General features: G+C 40.1%; 2 protein-coding genes and 1 long non-coding RNA gene across 3 annotated transcripts; 2 read left to right on the plus strand and 1 right to left on the minus strand.

Annotated features, from left to right (window-relative positions):
- The first annotated feature begins 10,095 nt into the window (after nt 1-10,095).
- LOC121401083 (regulatory protein zeste-like) lies at nt 10,096-12,987 on the plus strand. Its single transcript, XM_041585456.1, has 6 exons — nt 10,096-10,276; nt 11,016-11,073; nt 11,342-11,612; nt 12,154-12,260; nt 12,364-12,434; nt 12,795-12,987. Exons 2-6 carry the CDS (start codon nt 11,026-11,028, stop codon nt 12,898-12,900), a joined length of 603 nt encoding a protein of 200 aa, XP_041441390.1. The 5' UTR covers nt 10,096-10,276; nt 11,016-11,025; the 3' UTR covers nt 12,901-12,987.
- On the minus strand, nt 12,988-17,281 carry LOC121401105. Its single transcript, XR_005966131.1, has 4 exons — nt 17,195-17,281; nt 15,128-15,767; nt 14,222-14,263; nt 12,988-13,108 (listed from the first exon to the last, which is right to left on the minus strand). It is a non-coding gene; the product is annotated as an uncharacterized LOC121401105 (long non-coding RNA).
- LOC121401066 (serine/threonine-protein kinase N2-like) lies at nt 13,036-15,737 on the plus strand. Its single transcript, XM_041585428.1, has 10 exons — nt 13,036-13,121; nt 13,226-13,301; nt 13,389-13,480; nt 13,661-13,834; nt 14,436-14,498; nt 14,692-14,768; nt 14,851-14,993; nt 15,124-15,231; nt 15,338-15,418; nt 15,537-15,737. The coding sequence occupies exons 1-10, from the start codon at nt 13,036-13,038 to the stop codon at nt 15,735-15,737; spliced, it is 1,101 nt and encodes a 366-aa protein (XP_041441362.1).
- Nucleotides 17,282-20,263: the final 2,982 nt, after the last annotated feature.

The raw sequence follows: 20,263 nt of genomic DNA on the forward strand, positions 1-20,263 counted from the left end.
CACTTTCTTAGCAAATGCATGTACTCAGTATGGCCTCCTGTTCATCTCTGATGTTACCATTGTTGGAGGTACTCCTTTATAAATAAAAGTTGAAAGACATTTCAGACACCAGAAATAAAGCTGTTGGGTCACGGCAAGGAAGGATAAAGGGATTGGCAGAGAGTCAGACCCCCCACATGCCTGTGATCTGTTGGAGGAGTAATTGCTAGGCCCAAACCTGCCAAACAAGAGCATTACTACTTGGGATGTCTAATTTGAAAAACTAGTGGGAGCAAAAGAATCAATGTCAAGTATGACTAATGAGCCGGACAAAGCTGGGAGTTGGGATGTTTTCCTGGTTTTCGATCTAATGAGTAGTACAGGTATGGGACCTGTTATAAAGAATGCTTGGGACCTTGGGTTTTTTGGATAACGGATCTCTGTGATTTGGATCTTCATGCATTAAGTCTACTACAAAATCATGTAAACATTAATTACACCCAATAGGCTGGTTCTGCTTCCAATAAGGATTAAGTATATCTTAGTTGGGATTAAGTACAAACTACTGTTTTATTATTAGAGAGAAAAGAGAAATCATTTTCAAAAGTTTGGATTATTTGGATAAAATGGAGTCTATTGGAGAGGGCCTTTCTGTAATTCAGAGCTTTCTGAATAATGGGATTCTGGATAATGGATCCCATACCTGCAGTGCAAGTAGTGAAACCACTAAATTGGTACTTCCCAGGCAATTGAGCCATGTATGGGTGACCAATGAAAATGCTATGTTGTTTCCATTGTCCCTAGACTGGGTGGGATGCCTGGAGCACTATCTGATATTCTTATAAATCCTCATATAATAAATAACTGCTGGTTACATGTCGTCACTTGGTGGTTCACCTTTGAGTTAAGTTTTAGTATATTATGGAATAGGAAATTCTAAACAACTTTTCAACTGGCCTTCATTTTTCCTTTTTTATAATTTTTACAGTATTTGCCTTTTTCTTCTGACTTTTTCAGATTTCAAATTGGGGGTCACTGAATCATAAAACAAATTCTCTGTAAAGCTACACATGTATTGTTACTGCTACTTTTTTATTAATCATCTTTCTATTCAGGCCTCTCATTCATATTCCAGTCTCTTATTCCAATCAATACATGGTTGCTAGGGTAATTTTAACCCTAGCAACCAAATTGCTGAAATAGCAAACTGGAGAGCTGCTGAATAAAAACTCCTAAATAACTCAAAAACAATAAAAAAGGAAAACCAATTGCAGATTGTCTCAAAATATTACTCTTATACCAGAGGTGAACAACCTCTTTTACAATATTTGTTCCATTCCTCAGGGGGATACCTGGGCAAAACCAACACAGTTGCAAAAAAGAAGAACTTACACTCGCACACCCTGGCCGTCCGAAGATGCACGAATTCCAGGTGCTAGGTGTTAGAGGAATTGGACAACCTCAAAAACAGCGTAGACACAAGACACACCAGCACAACATGGATAATTCTAGCAGGATTTAACCTTGCTCGTTTAATTGCGGATGCAACGTTTCGGGGCGTGAAATGCTTGAGAAAGGGGTCACGCCCCGAAACGTTGCATCCGCAATTAAACGAGCAAGGTTAAATCCTGCTAGAATTATCCATGTTGTGCTGGTGTGTCTTGTGTCAAAACCAACACAGACAAGTGAAATAGGGTCTCTCAGCCAATCCTTGTTTTATAACACATACCCCTTTCATTCTTTTTACACACACCTAGTCCTTTTATTTCACAGCCACAAGATAGCAGTATCGATCCACATAAGTAACTTAAACCTACTGTTGTCTCATTTAAAGGGGTTGCTCTGTTGTTCCTTGAATACAAATCCCAGCATACTTTAACATATTCTGAAGGTTAAGGCATCCTGGGAGCTGTAGTCCAGCAACATCCGGGTTGTATTCCTAAAGCAACATTATTCAATAAAACTTTTCTCTCTCTCTTCAGGGTCTGTGACTCTGTTAAAATGCAAAATAATCAATGGGAATACCATCTGATCTGTGTAAATCTGGCTCCATGTTCTTTGTTCCTGCATTTGGAGTTGGAAGCATTAAGTACAGTTTTCTAGGACTGAACAAGTCTGTCCTTCCTCCCTATGTTTGATTCCAGTGTAATATAATATCCCCAAAATGGCACATAAATCTCTGTGTGTAATGGTGGCCATACTCGCAGATTTGGTGACCTAACCAAATGAGTAAATCTTATAGTGTATGGAAAGCTTAAGATAAGAGCAAGATGGCTGACATACTGCTGGGAATCAGCACTCTCATTGGTCAATATCCTGAGACAATTTGCAATTGGTTTTCATGTTTTATCACTTGTTTTTTGAGTTATTTAGCTTTTTACTCAGCAGCTCTCAAGTTTGCAATTTTAGCAACTGGTTTTCTAGGGTCCAAATTACCCTAGCAACTATGCAAGTGACTGGAATATGAACAGGGCCTGAATACAAAGATGAGCAATATAAAGTAATGGCAATAATATTACAGACCAATAGTTTTTTAGATGGGGTCAATGACCCCACCATTTGAACGCTGTAAAGGGTCAGAAATGGCAAGCAAATAATATAGTGAATAAAGTACCCTGTATTGTAAAATATATAGTGAATAAAGTACCCCAAGTGTTTTTATACAGGTCATGGAACTCCGAGGTAACTTCTAATATCCTCATATTTTGCAACTGGGGGTACTTTATTATAATACACAAGTTTCCGTGAGTCATGTGACAGAAATTACATCAGAACTCACCGTTTTTGCTTTTGTGTATTATAAGTATAATATTAGTTACCAAGAAGTGATGCAAATCTTGCTGTGAATGTGCAAATTATGGTGCGGACGCCTGCTTTTTCTGGGTGTTTGTTATGTTTGTTTGTTTTCACCCAGCATACATACAGTTGCAGGAAAAACGTACTCCCTGTGTAAAATATATAATAAAGCAGTATAGTGAAGTGAGTGTAGGACTGGCCAGACCCGGGATGACTTTGACATATTTGGCCAGTTTGAATATACAGATGTGGGATCCATTATCTGGAAACCTGTCATCCAGAAAGCTCCAAATTACGAAAAGGCAGTCTCCATTATATTAAAATAAGTCACAATTTAACCAACGGTTTCCTTTTTCTTAACAGTACCTTGTACTTGACCCTAACTTAGATGTAATAAATCTGTATCAGAGGCAAAATCAAGCTTATTGGATTTATTTCATGTTTAAAAATTTTTTTAGTAGAATTGAGGTATGGAGATCCAAATAAAGGAAAGACCCCTTATCTGGAAAACCCCAGGTTCCCGAGCATTCTGGATAACAGGTCTCATGACTGTATTGCAATATATGGACACAAATATCCCTGTTTTGTTTAAAGGGCAGGTCATTTTTTGGTAGCACATGTCTCAATGACCTTAATATATTGATAATTGGCTGAATGCAGAGGAGCTTTAGGGGTAAATTTACAAAGCGGCGAATATTCGCAGGCATCGCATCACTTCCCTTACACAAGTCCAGGGAACCTTAATTAAGACAATAGAGTTGTTATAATGCCCTACACATGAGCTCACTGTATAGTTAATGTTCCATATGTTAGAAAATGTATGGGAACCTGGTTACCCAAAACAGGACTTTTGCAGGCTATCACTCTGAAAAAAGGTAAAGACAACAACATTTTTTGAAACTTTTTCCACTAAAAAATATGATGTAAGTAACAGAAGAATGAGGAAGATCTATGCACTCCAATGCACTTTGCCTGGTCTGAGCTGGTGAAGGCAAGTCTGGCGAAATAGGTAACATTCAGTAAAATGCGCATCTTTGTGAAATTGCGGAGTAACGTCCATTCACCAGAGCGAAAATTCGCCAGTTTCATAAGTTAACATGTAGCAGCATGGGAAGGGCAACAAAAAGGGGAAACGTAAGGGGAGGGACAGAGGAGAGGGAAGGGACAAAGATGAAAGGGGAGGGACAGAGGAGTGAATGACAGGGGTAGGCGAGAGCTGCAAAAAGGAGCAAATCCAAACTAGGGGTAGTATGAAGAATGTTAAACAGGCACCTACCAGCGCCCCCATATTGTTGCGCCTAAAGCAGGTGCCTCTTTTGCCTACCCCTAGCACTTTCACACTTTTGGTTGTGCCTCAATTTTTACTAAAAGTCATGGGTAGCAAAACACCCCATGTGCCACTGGCAAACACATATTATAAAGGTCTGTTTCTATTGCCTGTAAGAGGGGCTTGGATATCCACAGCAAAACCAAAATCAAATCCCAGCAACAATGTGCTAATGGGAATTCTTCCAAGAACAGTTGGGAAATGTATCCAAATTTAAAGTTTTGTCTCTTGTACAAATCATTCCACTACCAGTGTGATTAAAGGGTACAGAGCAGAGCTGAAAACACATCCACAAGTGTTTTATCATGGACCAGGCAAGTTACATCCCTATAATAACATCCATTAAAACAACACTATAAAAAATGCCTAATAAATACTCAGTACAACCTGCACCCAACCCTAACCTGCATCTCACCCCTCTCTGTACATTACTTCTGTGAGCCTCTGAAGACAGAATTTTCCAAAGCAGAGGAGTAGTGTACTTCCCCAGTCAGTGCCGCAACCAACCGAGACCCGCAGCAGGCACCCAAATTTCAACTTAAATCCCACCCAACCTGTTGGTTTCAGGTCAACCTGCACATCACTACAGGGGAAGAGTGGAAAATGATTTTGCCATAACTGATTATTTCCATTTTAATCAGTAATATAACTAGCGTTGTGCAGGCCAGGGATCGGGACATGCAGCCGGGCCCCCGATCCGTACACGATTTTATGGCTGGCTTCATCAGTGTGCAAGCTACTGGGGGGCCCTGGTCCAATTGCACCCCCTGCTCCCCCCATACTTCCACCAATTTTAATTATACTAAACTCCCTTTGTATGAGATGTAGTCCTTGTTTAGGAATATGAAGATGTGAAAATCTTTCAGGGGGAAACAGTGCATTGTACAGTCATTTTACATTTGGTGGTATCTCACTCATTCAGTTAATGGTGTGACACATGGATTGGCTATATTTGTACTACAGGAATATACAAATGTGTAGAGGTAACTATGGCCTACAGTCAAACTCCAAGAAGTAGTAAATTAAGGATAACTTGTAAGAGGCCACACTTAATATCTTCATGTGACAATTTGTAAGGGTCAATGAATATACTGTATATATGTATAATGAGTGTATATATAATCACACAGTCTCCCTGCCCCTTTACACTAAAAGGAGAACTAAACCCTAAGAATTAATATGGTGAAAAATGCCTTATTTTCTATACTGAACTTATTGTAGCAGCCTAAAGTTTCAGTTTCTCGATAGCAGCAATGATCCAGGACTTCACACTTGCCACAGGGGTTCACCATCTTGGAAAGTGTCTGTGACACTCACATGCTCAGTGGGCTCTGAGCAGCTGTTGAGAAGCTAAGCTTAGGAGTTGTCGCAAAATATCCAGCAGAAAATGAGGATTCAACCTAACCTACTATGTTACTATGTAAATCACTGATAAAAACTTTACTTTTTATGCTAACCCACAGTTACAGAAAATCATTGTTTACTATACACACAAGATCCCACAGTTACAGACGTTTCCCCAAGCTCATCTTGCCTTACATCAAAAATCTGTGAAATGGAAGAGATGACAGCACCTATACATAATACTTACCAATCCTATTAGGAGACATGGCAGCACTGGACTCTCTACCTGCAAGGCAAAACAAAGAATAGTTAGTTAAATAAATACAAAATTCAACAGAAGTATAATAGATTCAAGACTGAATGCCTATCAGGAATCAGATTACATCTCCCAATGACTAGAATGGTCAGTCCATATGATGATTTTATCTGTTAATACAAATACATGTACAAATATGGGACCTGTTATCCAGAATGATCAGGACCTGGGGGTTTTCAGATAATGGCTCTTTCGGTAATTTGGATTTTGATACCTACTAGAAAATCAAGTAAACATTACATAAACCCAAAAGACTGGTTTTGCTTCCAATAAGGATTAATTATATCTTAGTTTGTAAGTACAAACGACAGATTTATTATTACAGAGAAAAAAGAAATCATTTTTAAAAATGTGGATTATTTAGATTTAATGGAGTCTATGAGAGACACCGTTTCCATAATTCAGAGATATCTGGATAACGGGTTTCTGGATAATGGATCCTATACCTTTGCTGCAAATGTTGCCTTCCTCGTTCTTATTTCTCCCATTTTCTCATCTCCTTTTCATTCCCCATCTTTAACCAGGCAATAGACACATGTTCTTCCATTTATACAACTATATGATACTGAATGGTTTAACATGTAAAAAACATTATTTGCTTAATATACGCTATTGAAAAACAAAAAAAATTTTTAAAAGTGAATAGCCAGCAATTTAATGCAAGTTGAATCGATATGCCACGCATCTCTGTCTGACATATCTTGGAACATGCTGGTATGGTATTACCTCTGCACAATTAACAAACCCACTTGGGATGGAACAACACAATCTTGCACTACAGTCTGTTCAATACTTGATCAGAACTATGTTCATACCATGAAACGTGTGTAGTTGCTGAACTTCTAGCACAAGACTTTGGGTGCAAGCTAGGGGGCAGGAAGCAAGTGTAGCTCAACCTTCTCCACAGCCAGGAGGGCATTTCTTCTGTAGGTTCTCTCTGAAGTAACAACTTTGCCTCTCATTAGTTTTCATGAACATAAGTGGGACATTCAGAGTCGGAGCGAGTCGAGTGCCATCTTGCCTCATGGTCGCAGCACTCCTGCTCCAGGTGCCCATTGAAACATGACCTGCTGCCATCTTGCCCATGTACTAACCCTGTGGGTTCTGTCAACAAGGGGGTTACTATTTCTGCTGCTCTAATTTACCTTATCTCCATGTACAGGCTGTGCACAAACATACAGGGCATTGTCTGCTGAACTGCACATAGTAAATGCAAATATGTATGTGACTTTCATGGAAACTCTATGAACCAAAGCTAGAAATAGCTCAAATCTGAAAATACACCAGCTAAAACCTGTCGAGGTCACGTAGAAGTCAATGGCAGAGGTCCCTTGAACAATTCGAAGAAGTTTTTAGCCTTCACAATGTTTGAATTTTTTTCAGTGCTCTGTGCTCAAAAACTCAATAACTGAGCAATTCAAGTTTTTTTTTGCCCAATGATATGATTATTCAGGTTTTTCCCCCTGAATGCAGACAGGCGTTTTTTACATTTGTATTTTTATCTTTTTATGAATAAGCACACATTCGAATTATAAGTTTATTTGAGGTATAAAACAAAAACCTCACAAACTCAACCTCTGATAAATAACCCCCTTACTGTATCTCTTTGTACAGGCTGTAAGGGAATTTAGGGGGCTGTTCCTACTGGCTTGTGCTTATTATAGAAGAGTAACTATACTGGCACAGCTCTATAGTATCTCTCTGTACAGGCTATGAGCAAACAGTGTTTAATACAGAAGAATACCTATGCTGGGAAATGAGTGGGCTCTCTGTAAAGGTCCAACAGTCAAGCAGCCTGGTCACTGCCAGAGTAATGAATGATTTGTGCTGCTTAAACACTCATCTGCCCCTTTATTAGTAGAACCTGCCCCCCCATCCATACCTTGTATATACCATTTCACCTACTAAGCACAAAGCCCTTCCTATTGTGTAGTGTAACCCCCCATCTCTACCCACTATTCAGGTAAAGTAAAGGACCCCCAGGTTACACTAGACTTAGCAGCAGTGATGAATGAATGGATCTGATAGATATAAAGCACAGAAACTGCACTGACTCAAACTCATAAACATACAAAGCAAAGCTCCGTGTCCATAATAAGCTGGGTATGTACTGCACATCTAATGGTAAATTATTGCCATATAAACCTCATTCATCAACAGGGTACACTTCCCCTTTAAGAGCAGGGAACAGAGGTGACTTCACACCCTAAGGATGACAGTTGGTTCAGACCGTTGGTTGACTTTGCGAGAGAGAGGTGAGTGTACTTTTGCTCTGATAGATTTTTTTTGTCAAATAACCCATTTCTTAACAACAAAAAAAGGGGAAACATTTGGGTGACATCCCTCAGACTAGTGGATGTTGCTGTTCTCATTGATTTTAGTGAATTTAGAGGATTGTCCCCCAAAATGGGCTTGAGAGATGCCTTTACTCTTAGTGCTGGTTGGGAGACACAGACCCAGGATTTGGCAAATATGCAGCACTGCAATCAAATATACTGTACACCTTTTCTACTGAAGGTAACATTTGGGGACCCCTGTACCACACCATAGGGTGTTCCCAGTACTGACAGGCTCCTTAGAGTTTTGCCCCTCTGTCCTGTGGTATCTGCCCCCTGGGTATCTGTCCTGCTATTTTGTACCAACATTGTAGCTAAATACATGTTCCCTTTATCCAAGTACTGGAACTAGGGGTGGGAAGCAGAAGCACGTGCCATAGGGACAGTTTGGGGGTGCTAGCGAATGATTGGGGGACATACAGCAGGGTCCCATAGAAGAGAGGAGACATCATACCCAGGGATTTGACAGTTGGTTTAGTCCGTTGGTTGGCTCTGTGTTAAGTGTAAATTCCTTCTGAGAGATTATTTGGCCAAATAACCATTATTTTAGTAAGAAAAGATGGGAAATGGTTGGGTGACACCCCCCAGACTAGTAGATGATGATCATTTTACTGACTTTAGGTAATTTGGAGATTATTCCCCTAAAATGGTCTTGGGAGATTCCTTTAATCTTCGTGCTGGTTGGGAGACACAGACCCTGCATTTGGCAGTTATGAAGGACTAGCAGCAAATATACACTTTCTTTCAACTGGGACCCCATAAAAAGATAACACTTGGCGACCCCTGGGCTATGTCATAAAAGTCCTAATTCTATTCTAGTTCCCAGTATTGACAGGCTCCTTAGAAATTTGCCCAGTGGCCCCCGGTTTCTCCATTGCTCTTATGTACCAACCTTAACATGTAACTACATTTAATTGAGTTACATAGTTACATAGTTAGATTGGGTTGAAAAAAGACAAAGTCCATCAAGTTCAACCCCTCCAAATGAAAATCCAGCATCCATACACACACCCCTCCCTACTTTTAATTAAATTCTCTTTAAAAAACAACATTAATTTGTTTTTAGTACGTTTTATGCACTTTTCTTTCAAATACCCCGGCTGTGGGAGGCAAATAGGTACATGTTAGGGGAATTATTTAATAAAACAATGTTGAATTGCTAATCCCTACAGTTACTCAGTAATACAGCCCTAGGGCCTAATTCCCCTAAAAAATGGTTACTGATGGCAGCCCTGCCCCTCAATCTACTAAATCTTGTGGGTGTCAAGGTGCCAAAAATCTGCCCGTGTTCCATTGCTAGGGGTAGTGAGACCTGTAGTGGGTAGTGCAGAGCTAAGGAACAGAAAGGCAACACAAATCACTGTCTCGCTGAGCCTAAACCTGTTCTTCTCTAGCTATAGCTGAACTACAATTCCCAGCATCCCCTACGGCATAGTTGTAGTTCTAATGCAATGTGTATTTAATGTTCCCTGTCTATTTATTGCTTCATTTGGTGTCAAGGGTACCACTCATCCTAGAAACTGTAATAAGCAACTGTCCCTAGCATCAGCACTAGTGTGGATGATATGTAAGGAAGGGCCAAAATGGAAATATTAGTAGCAAAAATCAGAAGAATAAATTCCTACAATAAAGATCCCTAGTGTTTATGGGTGCAGGGAACTGATCAGAGTAGGACCCCTGCCAGTAATATACGGCAGTAATATTCAGCTGTTTTTAACCATTAGTCTGTACAGTCCCCTAAGTACATTGGGGTCACCAGGACCCACACTTGGTTGGCAGGGGTGCCCAGGGCCTTGATTGCACCAACCTTTTGTATGTGCCCTAATTGGCTTCTTCATTCTATTAAAGCTGCTACTGGTTGGTGTTACTGGTTATTTCGGAGCAGCAAACATATTCAGTAGCGCAGTATAACTGGGAAGAATAGAGAAAGGGAAAAACAGTATTCAAAGCTTTATGTGTCAAAGAGTGTTTGGCTCACAATATCTTTTTGTCTCTCCCCAAAAAAATGAAATACTAAGAGCGATCTTAGTGATCTGAACGATTTGCAGCGACTCCAAAAAGCGACAAAGAAGAGGATAAAGAAGAAAAAAAACAGTCTTTTTAAAGACTACCAACTTACATCAAGAGCAGAGAAATAACAGCAACCTGCTCAACCCATTGCGGGTCATCAGGAGGAAGGTAGGGATCCTGAATTTATCCCTCTGGTAATATTTATTACATAGCAGATGAGGTTGAAAAAAAGACACACGTCCATCAAGTTCAACCTTTTTGTCTAAATAAAACCTGTGTAACTGCTAGCTGATCCAGAGGAAAGTGGGGGGCTAACAGTTATAATGATCTGATTTGTGGAACAAATAAATGGGAGGGGATTGTCTGAAAAAGGGGAGGGTCTGGGTGGACCTTTGACTTGTGACAGGTACAGAAAGCAAGTTTTTATTTCAGAATTCAGGGTTTAGTGGAGCCGATAAAGACACTGGGATGGGGGGACATATTAAAGACAATGATTATTGTAGTTTTTAGCTACAAATAGTCTTTAAAATTTCCACATATATATTTGGGAGTCAGGGGCTGAGATCCCGGAGCAATATTTGAGCTTCCCACAGTGCGACAGTCATGCTGATATAGTTCCAGGGGTAAACTAGCAGCAAATAAGCACTTGTATAAGTACATTTATAAGCAACTAAAATAGTTTAATTAATAGTTTAATGATATTAGTTTAAATAATAGTTTAATTTAAGGGCTAGTTCTCTTAGAATGTCCTATGCATGGTAACAGCAGCTCATTGTTAATATGTGTAGTGGGAAAGTTACAGAGAGATGCTTGTCCTGAGCTTGCCATTTACCAGCAGCTACAAACATTTGTATTCTTTATCTCCACTAAAGCAGTGACTTATACCAACCTTTTTTTCCTGATACAGGAGCGTCAAGATGGGCGCCAAACTGTGCAACATCCTGCACCGGCACCGGCATACTGAGGTAAGACAGATGGAAATATAAAGTCGTTGTTTCATGCCTGACGATTAGAGTCCTTGCCACCAGATATAAAGGGGAACTGTCACTGCAAAAGAGAAAATCCTCAGCTTACAAGAAATATTTTGCAAACCTGTTTAACAAACATTACTGTTACATTTTTCAGATGTTCTTCACAAATATCACATAAAAAATGTTCAATATTCATTAAATTTTGGGAGGATTTCAATTGCTTAATCATTTTTTTCTTGATTTTGTTCCCTATTCTCTATAGACTGTTGACATCAATCAGTCTTTTGATGCTTGTGAGCCTTGGGTGAGTATTTGCTTTTCAGGTATGAAGCAGGAGCTGCTGAGAGACATCCGGAAGGAGATGAGGATAGCAGCAGGGGCGCAAAAGCTGTACCTTGTCACCAAGGACAGACAGACCAAAGCCCAAGTGAAGGAGCTGAGGAACATCAGTGAGAGGAAGGTGAAAGCCCTTTTCTCCTCTCTCCACAAGCTCAATGTGCAGCTAGCTCAGAGGGAAGCAGAGAATTCTCCAGGTAAGATATAACAGTCTCTGGCCTCTTTCCTATTGGCATTACATGTGTGTCATCATAACATCACATACACTACCTCTTCATGGACATTAGGTTGACCCCCATTAGATTGAGCTCAAAAACAAAAAGACTGCTCAAAGCTCATCTTCCCTGTAGCTGCTTCATATGTTTCCTATCGGGTGCTCTGTCTGCTGCATCCCCACTGCTAAGATCCACATCAACACCAAAGAATTGGACGGCACTCCGATCAAAAGGAATACATGTTTATAGCATACTCCTGCAGGGATCCTTGGGCGTAGGATCCCTGCAGGAGTATGCTATAAACCTGTATTCCTTTTGATCGGAGTGCCGTCCAATTCTTTGGTGTTGATGTGGACCATTAGATTGAGCCCCACAGAACTATAGATGACCTTCATATCTTTTAAATTTATATTTTAAAACAATGTTAATTGGCAGCATCTTAACAAATCAAGAAAAAGGTCTTAAGCCTTAGATTCAAGAATGTTGTATTTGAAAATCCTAATATCCTTCAAATTTATTTCAGATGCAGTTCTGGAGACTACAAGGGACACCGATGTCAACTTCCCTGCACCAGAGATCACTGCGCCTGAGGTTCAGGTCATTTCAGACCCCGCCAGTGATTCATCACAAGTGAGTATTTTACATTGACGCCATTCATTTCTTGGACACAAACACTGCCCTTATCATATCAATGTAAAGCCACATTCAATAATTGCCTGTCTCTTGTTTGCAGCATCAACATGATGAATCATCTGAGGAACCTGTTCCAGAGATAGAACAGCCGCCTGAACAACCATCTGACAGGTAAGGATATTTTGGAGTTTATTAGAGATTAAATCCCTATCCCATACTTTCATCAAATAAGAACAAAAATATCTTCACAATAACAGGAATATTATTCTAATTAAAGTAAGGTACCAACAGATGAAATGATTGGCATAAAAAAAGAGGACAGTTGGTAAGATGCCCCTTCATTTGGCCGGGAGATCCCACAATACATAATTGTACAGTGCCATCTATGAATTATGGCTAGGGGTGCTGTAGTATTAAGGATTATGGAGAATGTATTTGCTAAGGGAAGAAAAAAGGATAGCGTGAAGCTTATAAATCACTAAGGGAAAGAAATGAATTAGAATAAACACTAACCCGCCATTATATTTAAAGGGACTTACCTGTAGAAGATACAAATGAGGAGGCTGAGGAAGAGGCAGAATCTGTTGTTGAAGAAGATCCAGTGCAACAACAACAACAGAATGAGGAAGAAAGGTAAACTCACACTTTATATGGGAGGCTGCGGTTAAGACTGATTTCTACTATAAACTTGCATTATACTAATCATGTACCTCAATGACCTCTTCCCAATAGTGAAGTTCCTGAGAATGAAGAAGACTCTTCTGAAACATCGATGGGTCCTCTCCCCGGCGATTACAGCCCCATTCCAGAGGATTCTCAGGCTGAAGAGATGACAGTAGAGGAGGCTGAAACGACACAGTAAGACAAACCCTCAATATAAGACATAAATACATACATTATTAATATAGATATACATTGTTTTTCAAGCTGCACAAAACACAATTTATGTTATTCCCTTTCAGAGAGCTACAGTTCAGCAGTTTTACAGCAAGGGACTTTCGCCGGATTAAGGTTTTAGGCAGAGGAAGCTTCGGCAAGGTAACTGATTCAGTCTCTAATTAGGACTTGGATCTTTAGCAGCATATACAGGGTAACAATGACACTAAACTCACTTTCTAATTCCAGGTTCTACTAGTAGAGTATCTTCCAGCAAACATCTATTGCGCTATTAAAGTGCTCAAGAAGGACAACATCGACTCCACTGATGATATAGAACAGTAAGTTCACTGAGAATGATTCCATAATCCTCTCATTTTGCTTTTGGAGCAGTTGCTTTCTGTCTCACAATCTTTTCTATTTTATATACTTTTCTTTCACTTCCCTTCCTTTCACCCAGTTGCTTTTGTTACCAAGATAATTTACTCTGTGCCGGACTCATTTTCTCTTTTATATTTCAGCATTTTAACAGAGAAGCAAATTGGACAGTTGGTGAATCCACACAGTTTTATAGTGGACTTATACGCCACATTCAGCACCAAAAACCAGCTGTTTTTCATCATGGAGTTTGTGGCAGGAGGCAGTTTAAGAACCCACCTGATGAGGAGCCAGCACTTTGATCTACAGACAACCAAGTAAGTAGAAATGACAGTAGGTGGATATTTGTCCCAGAGTTATAGGAGACTGAGGAGTAGGGGAGGATAATGACAGTGGCAGAGGTAAGCTACACTAATAGTAAAGGGTTTTCACCTTTGAATTAATCTCTAGTATGATGTAGAGAGTTATATTCTGAGGCAAATTGCAATTGGTTTTAATTTTTTATGATTTGTGGTTTTTGAGTTATTTAGTTTTTTATTCAGCAGCTCTCCAGTTTGCAATTAGTTTGCAATTAGTTAGCCACATAACCCTAGCAACCATGCATCGATTTGAATAAGAGCCTGGAAAGAAGAGGGTCTGAACAGAAAGATGAGTAATAAAAAATAGCAATAACAATACATTTGTTACCTTACAGTGCACAGTACCTTTTGCTTTTTAGATGGGGCCAGTGATCCCCATTTAAAAGCCTGAAAGAGCCAGAATAAGAAGACAAATAAATAAAAAAATGTACAAAAAGGAAGACCAATTGAAAAGCTGCTAATAATTAGCCATTCTATAATATAATAGTTAAGCACCCCTTTAAGATTCCTCTATGAATGCGCCATATAATAATCAAATGTCATTTTCTTATTCTTGCAGGTTCTACGCTGCTTGTATAACGCTTGGTTTAGAAGGAATTCACAGCAAGGACGTCATACACAGGTAAGAGTTAATAAAGGGGGGTTTGTAGCTGTTGCAATTTAGTAGCAGGACAATTACAGGTTGAAAGTCACTGCTTGGAAAGCTAAGGGTAGGAAAAAGGACAGGAACCAGAATTCTTTGAGCTTGGCTTATGGCTCAGCTATTTCACAGCAGTTTTAATGTGTCATAACATCTTCCTTTTAATTTAATACAGAGATTTAAAGCCGGGGAATCTACTAATGGATCAAGACGGCTACATCAAGATCGCCGATTTTGGGATGAGCAAAACTGGTAAGAGCCACCTTGTATTATTACACAGAGCAAAGGGAACTCATTTAGGGCATACAATTATATTTTTTCTTTTTTTATAAAGGCATTGGATATGGAGACCGCACCAACACCATGGTTGGGAGTCCTGCTTATATGGCGCCCGAAGTCGTGATGGAGGAGGAGTACTCAAGAGCCGTCGACTGGTGGGCTCTTGGCGTCATCGTTTATGAGATGCTCCTCGGAACGGTAAGCAGCAATTGCCACTGGCCAGCTATAGGTGGATGTATTAAAGTTAAATACTGTTCTTTATCTATACTCATCAAACACTCTGTGTAAAAAGAATGGCCTCCTAATAAATACCTATGAATCATTTCAGAGACCTTTCACCGGATACGACAGGGACTTTATATATGATTCCATCGTGGAGGATGAGCCACACTACCCCTCATCCCTGGACTCCGAAGCAGTAAGCTTCATATCACAGGTAAGTAGCGCTGAGCTTTCAGTTTATTATAATCAGTGACCACTTTCTCTTGAGTTCCCTGAAGCTTCTGCTTCTTCAGTGTAACTGCTATTTTCACTTCTTGTAGCTGTTGAAGAAGAATCCTGAGGAGAGGCTAGGTTCCACCCCGGGGAATGCCGCAGATGTAGCAGAACATCCATTCTTTAATGTAAGTCCCCTGTCTGTATTGTCCAAATAATTATCCAAGAGATACAGTCCTTTCATATCCTCAGCTTCTAATGATGATACTCTAATAATGAGCATTTGTTATGGTGCCTATTTTGCAGGGCATTGTCTGGGATGATATTATTGAGAAGAACGTAACAGCTCCGTTCGTGCCCAGCCTAAATGGACCGGAGGATGTGGGGTATTTCGATGAGGAGTTCACCAAGCTGTCTGCGAATCTGACCCAGCCCAAAGGACCCCCTGCTGAGATGGCAAGCGAGATCGATGAAGCCTTTCTGGACTTTAACTATGCAGCATTTTAAGTCCAAAGGGGATGATGGGTAAGAAAAGACCTAATTAAAAATACATGAAGCACAAGTCAGAACAAGAAGTGCCTAGCGTTAGTATTCCTAAAGTTATGGGTGCAGGGGCACTGATCAGAGCAGAGCTGGCTATGGGAAGCAGCCATATTGCGTGTATGCAGGGCAAAGTGGATTTTATTGAAATATTAAGATGATCCCTATGATGATTCTAATTTTGTGGTTTTTGTATACGTGGCAAAAACAATCACAACAAACTCTCAGGCTGCTGAAACCTGTTCACATTCCAAGGAAACCAATGGAAGTGTATCTTCATCATTTGGGCAAGTAGAAAGCCACCATAAATTTCACCCCAAATGTCACAGAAATCACAACTGTACAAATTGTTTAAAAATACATGGAAACCAATGATTTGTAATCACAAGTTGTTGGAAAAGTTGCAACCACAATTAGTCAATATTTTTATTTCAACAAACCACCCAATTTGTGATTAATGTGCCCCAAAGTATTATAGGGTTTCAGGAATATCAATTGCAAAGTAAAATATGAGGAATGCATTTCAAATTATATTGTTTGTCTTTTGCAGGCTGGAGTTGGGAAAATGCACCACCTGACAGCTCCACCAGGTAAGAGTACCCCAATTCCACCTGCAGTGCCTTCTCTACCATCGACCATAGCATTACCAATAATGTCTCTTCTGCCTCCCTTTCCACTATAATACCACCGGCAGTGCCTCCCCTTTCCTTCTACTGTAATACCACCAGCAGTACCTCCCCTTTCCTTCCACTGTAATATCACCAGCAGTGCCTTCCTTTCCTTCATCTGTAATACCACCAGCAGTGCCTCCCTTTCCTTTCCACTGTAATATCACCAGCAGTGCCTTCCTTTTCACTGTAATATCACCAGCAGTGCCTTCCTTTCCTTGCACTGTAATACCATCAGTAGTTCCTCTTCTCCTCTTTACACCAAAATATGGCATCATAAACAGGAGTACCCACCCTTAAGCCACTTGGTGAAACCTGCATTCCATTTTACTCCATCTCTCAAACTGTAGAGGCCGGGGTCTGCAGAATGGAATGAAAGGGAATGCAGTTTTCACTAAACAGCTTACTGGTGCTCATGTGTATGCTGCCATTTTCCTTTCACTTGATGTAATATGGTGCATTGATCCTGGGAGCAAATCCGATTGCCGTTAAGGGGTCAGGAAGGAATTTTTCCCTCTAGTGAAGCAGATAGAAAAAAGCTTCACAGAGTTTTTTTGCCTTCCTCTGGATCAACAATTGCACTTTTTTCATTGTTATGATTAATAAAGCTCTGTCTTGCACAGATTAACCGATGAGCCACTGTGTGTGTGTCTTTATTCTGGGTATTGGTCTCGTTTGGCAGGGGTAACAAATAAGGGGTAGTAAGTGAGAGAATTGACCAAATTAGCAATGAAGAAACATTGAAAGGTTTAGTACCTGTGGGTGAGAGACACAGTCCTCCAGCGGGCATGGTTCCTGCACCAAGCATTCTTACACTGGGTAACAGGATGGAGATTCTGTTTATAATGGTCATTCTGGGCACCTCCATCATGGCAATAAGGCTGTATACTCAGTGCACCCACTGGCACACGCACATCAAAAACCTGGAGGGAAAGAAAGAAAATTTATAAGATAAACCAGAATTTAATTGAAACTGACACTTGAATGTATCACATTAAGAGCATATGGTTATAAAAGGGAATGAAAAATAAAACATTTTGAAAGCATTCAGTGTATAGAGACATAGTCTATATTCCAATATCCAGCAACCCTATTTAATATGAGGAATGGATCCCATCCTCAATTTCATAGTCTGGCCTATCAGGTGCCTCCACCATATGGAATATAACACACATGAGCAAACTGGCTCTCACCTTCCCTTCTCTCCAGCCCTGAGCCACAATCAATGAAGGTTAAAATGCACAACACAATATTTATTGGGCAGATGAGAAGATGCATGTGGGTACAAAGCCTGAACCTGCCTTGTGGGGTTACTATACAGCCATTTCTCCTGTGAACACAGAATACTGGCAGGTAAGCAAAAATGCACAAGATCCATCCATATTACAGATCCCCCATACTAAGATAAAGGGAAATCCTTCTGATTTGTGACACACAAGTAACTGTTTTCTATGTGTCAAATCCATATCCCTTTCCAAGTGTATTATAAGTTTAACAGGCAGGGAAACATTCACTGATTTGTCCAAAAATCTTCATCTTCTTTGTTACACGTCTGGAATTGGATACGCAGGTGTTTAGCAGGTGTCAATTTTACTGTCAGCACCTTCTCCCCTACCCTACAATCTATAATTTTGCCAATACAACATTGTCTAGGTCACACTAAGACTGTCGTGTCATAGAGCAGATTTGTCACATCAATATCAGAAACCCATTTACAGGGGCACTGCTATCAGAGGGTGCAGAAAGCGATTTGACACTTGTGACCCACCAGCAGGCATGGGCAACCTCAGAAAATGTTCGGGGGAAGCAAATTATCAATAAACCTGGTTTCTAACACTAATGGGGTTATGTAATAAAATGCACTAAGTTTGCCCAGGGGTAGTAACCTGTAGCAACCAATCGTCAGGTAGGATTTACTAGTCACCTGTTTAAATGCATCTTATTGGTTGCCATGGGTTACTGCTCCCGGCAAACTTAGTGACTTATATTACATATGGGGGTAAGCCTGTACACAGTGGTGTAACCACCAAGGAGAAAACCGTATGATCCTAAGGGGCCCATAGTCTTAGGGGGTCTGGTAAGGATCCGTAACCCCACCAGAACCTTCCCCCTTAGCCTGCAGTCTAAGTTCTGCACCGTCTCCCACTTTTACATTAAGTGCAGGGAACTGCCCGTATTCACTATAAACTATGTGTTAATTTAATGCGAGGTGATTTGTATAAAATTAATTTATTGGCAAAACCACAGCTTCCATTAATAGTGTAACTATATAGGGGGCACTGGTTCTGTAAAGAGAGTAAATCATCAAGATATGTTGTACTGTTAATAGGACAATAATACATTATATGTTGGAAAGAAAGGCTCAATCTGAACTCATCTGATTTCCCAATACTTAGCTCTGTGGATGTAACTTGCTGAGTCAGAAAATCCCAGCAGCACTGCATTCCCAAATAATCCAGATTTTAATCCCTTTCATGTCAGAAAAAAACAGTAGTAGTAGTAGTTGCAAAATAGTTTCTGGGGCCTCAACAATAGCTATGGCCTCCTGTGTAGGATCTATGGCTACATACACCCATGTATCGTAGCAATTCCATGTTATACAAATAACATACAATTCAGTGAAGGGAATGAATTCCAAGTGGAAGCTGTTGAGAGTCCTACATCCAGGGAAATCATAATAAATGTCATTCCACTGCATTCAGCCTAATTGTACCCAATCCAACTAAGTGCCCATTGCATCTAGAGTGCCCCCAAGTCAATATAAGCAAATTGTGACTCAGGGGTGTGGTCGGCCATGAACTGAGCATGACACAGGCAGAGTGAGTCCAAAGAGAGACTTCCACAGCGTTTAAAAGGGGGAAATGCATTAAGCGATTCCCCCCAGGCAGAAAATACCTTCCTCGCAGAGGGCCCGCTCATGGCTAAAAGAAAAAGAAAGATGCGTGTCTCCAATTGACATCGTTTTATAGCACCCGGCGAAGAAGCATACAGGGAAATTACATCCAAGATGGTGCCATATCCTCCAACTTCTTTTCCTGAACATGAGAACCAGCGACAGATAAGTATAAAAAGCAAGTCTCCCCATATCAGAATATGAAAACACAAGATATCCCAGTTTAGGGAAGATAATAACAGATAACTAACCTTCTGTACAGGAGCTTTGCTGGATACAAACACCAGCATGGCCAAACATGCCAACAACCGAGCAGCAGTCTAGAAGTCAGAGTGGAAGATAAACAGCAGAGGCCTGTACAGAGAGATACGCAATAAACAGGACCAATAACAATTACACATCTGGTTTCATGGAAATGAACATTTTGATAAGGTGCTGTTGAGAAATAAATCAAATAATATACAGGGATCTGTTATCCAGAAATCTGTTATCCAGAAAGCTCTGAATTACGGAATGGCCGTCATCCATAGACTCAATTTTATGCAAATAAGCCAATTTTTTAAAAATCATTTTCTTTTTCTCAGTAACAATAAAACATTACCTTGTACTTGATCTAAATAAAGATATAATTTATCCTAATTGGAAGCAAAACCAGACTTTTCTGTTAATTTAACAATTAAATGATTTTCTAGTAGATTTAAGGTATGAAGATCCAAATTATAGATCCTTGGATCTTTGTTATTTGGAAAACTCCAGGTCCCGAGCATTCTGGATAACAGGTCCCATTCCTGTGTCAGATTTTAATAGTTAAGTCAGCAACAACCCCTTATTAACCCATTCATGGGAAATCAGGCAAAAAATTAATTGCTAGAAAACATTGGAGCTAAAAAGGTGTTTGGATGGTGAACTTTCCCTTTACCTAAGTTAAGTGA

The sequence above is a fragment of the Xenopus laevis genome, chromosome 3L (genome assembly GCF_017654675.1).
Source record: "Xenopus laevis strain J_2021 chromosome 3L, Xenopus_laevis_v10.1, whole genome shotgun sequence".
Classification (NCBI taxonomy): Eukaryota; Metazoa; Chordata; class Amphibia; order Anura; family Pipidae; genus Xenopus; species Xenopus laevis.

Bases quoted from the DNA above. Each gene is read 5' to 3' on its own strand.
- LOC121401083 (XM_041585456.1), top strand. From the start codon at position 11,026: ATGGGCGCCAAACTGTGCAACATCCTGCACCGGCACCGGCATACTGAG. The intron at 11,074-11,341 runs GTAAGACAGATG...TATTCTCTATAG, and splicing joins ACCGGCACCGGCATACTGAG to ACTGTTGACATCAATCAGTC. The intron at 12,435-12,794 runs GTAAGGATATTT...TTATATTTAAAG, and splicing joins CCTGAACAACCATCTGACAG to GGACTTACCTGTAGAAGATA.
- LOC121401066 (XM_041585428.1), top strand. From the start codon at position 13,036: ATGGGTCCTCTCCCCGGCGATTACAGCCCCATTCCAGAGGATTCTCAG. The intron at 14,499-14,691 runs GTAAGAGTTAAT...AATTTAATACAG, and splicing joins AGCAAGGACGTCATACACAG to AGATTTAAAGCCGGGGAATC. The intron at 14,769-14,850 runs GTAAGAGCCACC...TTTTTTATAAAG, and splicing joins TTTTGGGATGAGCAAAACTG to GCATTGGATATGGAGACCGC.